The sequence below is a fragment of the Symphodus melops genome (assembly GCF_947650265.1).
Source record: "Symphodus melops genome assembly, chromosome: 11".
In the NCBI taxonomy this organism is placed as follows: Eukaryota; Metazoa; Chordata; class Actinopteri; order Labriformes; family Labridae; genus Symphodus; species Symphodus melops.
The window spans coordinates 17562245-17567146 of record NC_136701.1 but is presented as its reverse complement, the minus strand read 5'-3'; the positions used below and the strand labels follow the sequence as shown (position 1 = coordinate 17567146).

The 4902-nt window shown below is 43.6% G+C and overlaps 1 protein-coding gene across 1 annotated transcript; it reads left to right on the top strand.

The window, feature by feature from the left end:
• Positions 1-1075: 1075 nt before the first annotated feature.
• LOC306832060 (protein ABHD15) lies at positions 1076-4276 on the top strand. Its single transcript, XM_079356448.1, has 3 exons — positions 1076-1957; positions 2717-2946; positions 3399-4276. Exons 1-3 carry the CDS (start codon positions 1145-1147, stop codon positions 4135-4137), a joined length of 1782 nt encoding a protein of 593 aa, XP_079212574.1. The 5' UTR covers positions 1076-1144; the 3' UTR covers positions 4138-4276.
• Positions 4277-4902: the final 626 nt, after the last annotated feature.

The following is a 4902-nucleotide window of genomic DNA, read 5'->3' as shown; positions in this document are numbered from 1 at the left end:
GGAAAGAGCAGCCTATAGTCTATCTTTACATCTAACATCCAGGTCAAGCACACAAGGAAAAGGAAAACAAGTAAAATCAGCATACCATGGTGTCTCGTAACATAAATCAGTTGCAACCTTTGCTGGTGTCCCCTGGTAATTACAACAACATTTCCTGCAAACATTTCGAGAATAAGATTCAACACTGAACACTTCAAGTAGAATGATGAGAAACGAATGATTCTGCATCGTGGACGATACTGAAATTGAGAATATTCAATTCAATTGCGTCATTCTAACCATTACAAATGCCACAGTGATGTCAGTACTTCTGTTCATAATAACGTAGATTCACATGTATGGGATTACGTGTCAAAGACTGTCCTGAGCGAACCAGAAGAGACCAGCCTCCATGCCTGTCGTGAGAGTTTAGAGCACTAGAGAGAGCCAGAGAAGAGAAAATGAATGAGAGGCGTGAGGCTGATGACCCCTTGGACATATCCCCTCCAACACAAACAAGCAGCTAGAGCACAGTGACAACTATTATGAAATAAACTATTTCAAGAAAGCTCTGGACGTATAAATATAACATTTGACATGTTTTCAAAAAAAATCTCTCATCAAGATTGTACTATTCAGATGCTAATATTTGTATAAAAGTTTGGTCCATAAATAATCCGCTGCCCTTAATGGGATTGTATACAGCAACATTCATCCTTTATTGGTGTACTTTTGTACAGCTGGAGCTCGGATTAGACTGTAAAATGAAATGTGTACTTTATGGTAAATCCATATGTACAGTATTTATAGATAAACTGGGAGACGTATGAAGTTAAAGTAGGCATGAAACAAGGTCAAAAAATATCATCATGCTTACATTAATGGAACAGATTTATGTGCCTGTGTTTGCTCTGTTGAGGCTGTGTTTGCAGTGAATGATTAATGGAGGGAGGAGAACAAGCAGGGAGAAGTGGAGCAGCCGTTAACAATTTACTTATCGTGACTTTTTCCTGTTCGCCTTTTGATGTTGTTTGGTGGACATATTTTAAGACTTGTGATTTGACATTTAAAAAAAAAAAAAACTGAAGAAAGCGCTCCGTCAACTAAGGCGGCTAGACTGGCTCCAACGATGCCTCAGAACAGGAGTTTCTAGAATGGGGGTCAGATGTTGCCGAGGAAATCACAGCAAAACGTCACAGACGAATTTTGGATATTTATGGAACAGGATTCTGAACCGATGGCAGCCTGTTTCATGGATTTTGTGTGGTGTTTGCTCCCCATCCTGCTCCTCCTGCTCCTGTCTCTGGCTCGCCGCTGGCCCAGGGCATACTCCTGGACACGGCTGGCTGTCAGGGCTGCAGGCTGGAGACTCTGGGTCATAATTTGCCTGATCTTGGAGCTACCACTGGACAAACAAACAATAAAAACGACCAAAGAGGCCGGATCAGCAGAGACAGATATTTTGTCAGGGTCAAGTCGGGTCTCAGATGGCCCCCAGCTCATCTGCAAAGCAACTGCGTTGGCTAAATATCTGCTCCGCCATTGCAACTCTCTCACCAGGCCCAGACTGGCCTCCTGGCCCAAAGGAGATCCCCACCTCCAGACTCTGTCCAGCCTGCTTTATGGACAACATGGGGACACAGTACAGTTCAGTAGGGACCACTTGTTACTAAAAGACGGGGGCATTGTAGCTCTGGACTGGGCTGTGGGAACCAGACCGGTTGAGAGGAATAAGTGGGAGGGGAGGAAGGAGCACCAGCCAAGGGGGAAGATACTTGGCTGCATCCCCACAAACCCTCCTGTCCTCCTCATCATCCCTCAATTTTGGGGAGGGATGACCCCCCATCTAAAGATGCTGTGCAATCAGGCCGTATGTCAGGGCTTCTATGTGGTGGTGTCTCACTCTCGAGGCACAGCAGGGTGTCCACTGACGACAGCTCGACTCATTGAGTTTGGAGACCCAGCTGATCTCGAGCAGGTATCGAGACAAAAACACACACATCCTCAATAATACAAGAAGGCAGATGTACTGTACACTGCCTCTTTATCCAAGAGGTTCAGGGACGAGCACACTTGCTATTTTTTCTTAACTTAACAGCCAAGTTTTCATGAAATATCTATGTTCTGTTCGTGGTGCAACTGCAGGTGTAACTACCCTGTTCTGAATCGTACAATTCATAATAATATTTTTTTTTTTAAATGGTTCCAGATTATTGAACTGCTGTTTTTTACTTTAAATTTTTATGCTGTGTCATAAAAAGGTCAACAGGTAAATTACTTACTAAAATATTTCTGAGACTCAAAGTCGAAACTAAAAGAATAACATTTTAAAGCTAAATAAGAGTCACGAAGAGGTTCAAAGCTTTAATGTTGCACCATCTCATACCTTAACCTTAACCCTAACTTTTAAGGATTGGACACAAGAACAGCTGAGTGGATGTGAATTTCAAGTATTGTAAGCATTTGACCCTAAATAACGACAGAAATATTGACGTTTGGGGGCGAACAGCTGAGAAGTTACTGGGTCACAAACGTTAGTCTCATCCTCCTCATGGGTACCATGATAGTTTGAAAAGTATGTATCTGTTGTCTATCAAAATTGTAATCTCTGGACCAGGTCAAAAAGCTCAAGCAACACTTGTAGTTTGAAGAACAATGTTATAAGACCGACACGTTTCTGCTTGTGGCCTTCATCACGATCATCAGTCTGGACAGAAGTGTCTGCCTCTCGTTTCAGGTGGTAGCCTATGTCCACAGTCGCCACCCGTCCTCTGCTCTCTTTGCTGTGAGTGAGGGTTCGGGCTCAGGGACTCTTCTTTCCTACTTGGGGGAGAGCGGATCAAGTTCTTACCTGACCGCAGCTGCAGCTATCTCACCTGTTCTCCTGGGCCAGCAGTGGTTTGAAATGGCAATGCCTCCGATTTACCACTGGGGGATTTTGTTCCAGCGGAAAATGCAGCTCAGAAGGTGAGAGAACCAGACACGGAAAAGATTTTTGCTATAGTTCTTAATATGAATGCTGTATGTGCAGGAAGCTTAAGTACAGCACTATTTCAGTGAGTCCCATTGACTTTATATGAACATGGATGTAGCACAGTGAGGTCACCCATTGGTTAATAAAGGAGACTTTTGAAGTCAATCAGTAGGATTCACCATACTGGAAAAGCTGGTCTGTAAGTAGTGTAAGTAAGTTGTTTTTGACTGAAAATGACCCATTGACAGTCAAGAATGTCTTTTGTCCTTTAGTCGTTTATAAATCTAGAAGTGGTTGAACTTCATCAATTTGTCTCATTGACTTTATTATGAGGGTTTGTAATGTGTAACGCAGCGGCTCGAAGTGTTAACAACTGAGCCTCCCACCCTGACAGGTGGGGACAGGTTTGCAAAATGTTTTTTTCTATATGTCCCACTTTAATTAGATATGCAGACTCCTTCAGAGGGGTGCTGGATGTGGATCGGGCTCTCAGCTGCTCCTCTCTCAGAGACTTTGAGGAAACGCTCACATGCTCTTCATCGCTGCTTCAGCAAAAAACAAGATCTTCAACGTGCTCATCAAGTTCTGGACTGAGCCCAGCGATCTCCTCGAAGGGTTTTGCCCCCTCTGTGGCCTGGGTGCTGGGTGAGAGGGCTTACCCAGCCCAGGATTGGAACAGCTACTGGGAGAGGAACGAGCCTCTCAGAGACGCAGACGAGGCAGCGGTGCCCGTGCTCTGTATCTGCAGCAGTGATGACCCCCTCCTCCCACCTGCATCGTCTTTGCCCCTTCCCCTTTTCAAGAGCAGTCCATACTTCCTGCTGGCGTTGACAGACAGAGGAGGGCACTGCGGGTTCACTTTGGAGGGTCAACCAGAGGAGGAGGAGGAGGAGGGAGGGAGGATAGGAAACGGAGAGGTTGAGGAGGGCAACTGGAGTCATTTCGTAGTTCTGGAGTACTTCAGAGTGGTCGCTGACTTCCTGAAAAAGGAGAAAAGGGAAAATGCCATGTGGGATGCTACAGCAGATTTTAGTCAGGCTGGGCAGTTAAGCAGGATCAGTGGCATGGCTCCCCTTCGCAAGAGGAGACACACTGTGATGAGGAAAGCTAGACTCCAGACAGCTCAGCAGAGCCATCTGGAGGAAGAGGAGACTTTCACCTGGCAGCGGTCCTACACACGATGAGGAGACAAGGGAGCTGAACATTCTGCAGAGAAATAATCATTGTAATTTTGCACATACATTTTGTTACACATGATATATTCCATCGAAAACACGTTTGGAGGTGTGAAGAAAATGTAAATAAAAAGACAGCGAACACACAGAGATGACTTATTCAGGTTCTTTGCTGTCTCAGCAGCTGATGAAGACATTGAGAGGTGTTGTCCTTTAGCGCATATATCGAAGAAAATGCACATCCAAAAAGTTGAGAACTTGCTGCTGGACAAAAAAACATCCAAAGACTAAAAAAAAAAAAAAAAAAAACTAAGTCCGCACACAAGAAGCTGCTCCAATATCACTGAATGGGAATAATCACCACATGTAACAGGCGAGGGTCGAAACGTTCCATGTGGGGATTTTTTCAATTCAATTGGAGCAGCTTCTGGTGTGTGGATTTAATCTTTAATGCATATTGAACACATATCTAGTTTTGCACGTCTTTTTGCATCAAATCTAGAAAATCTGTAACCAAATTGGTCAAATATATCAGGAGAATATGATGAAGAGGAGCAAAAACACATTTTTGTATTGTAATAAAAATCCCCTGCATGTTGGAAGTGATCCCAGTTAAAAGTCATAAGCAGGTGGAAACATTTTATAACCGTATCAGACAAAAATAATAATAATAAATTCAAAACTCTTTGCTTCAGATTACTGACTTTTTTCTTCTTAACTTAAAAAAAAAAACCTTTTCATTTTTCGTCACAAAAAAAGCAGCATGGGACGTAG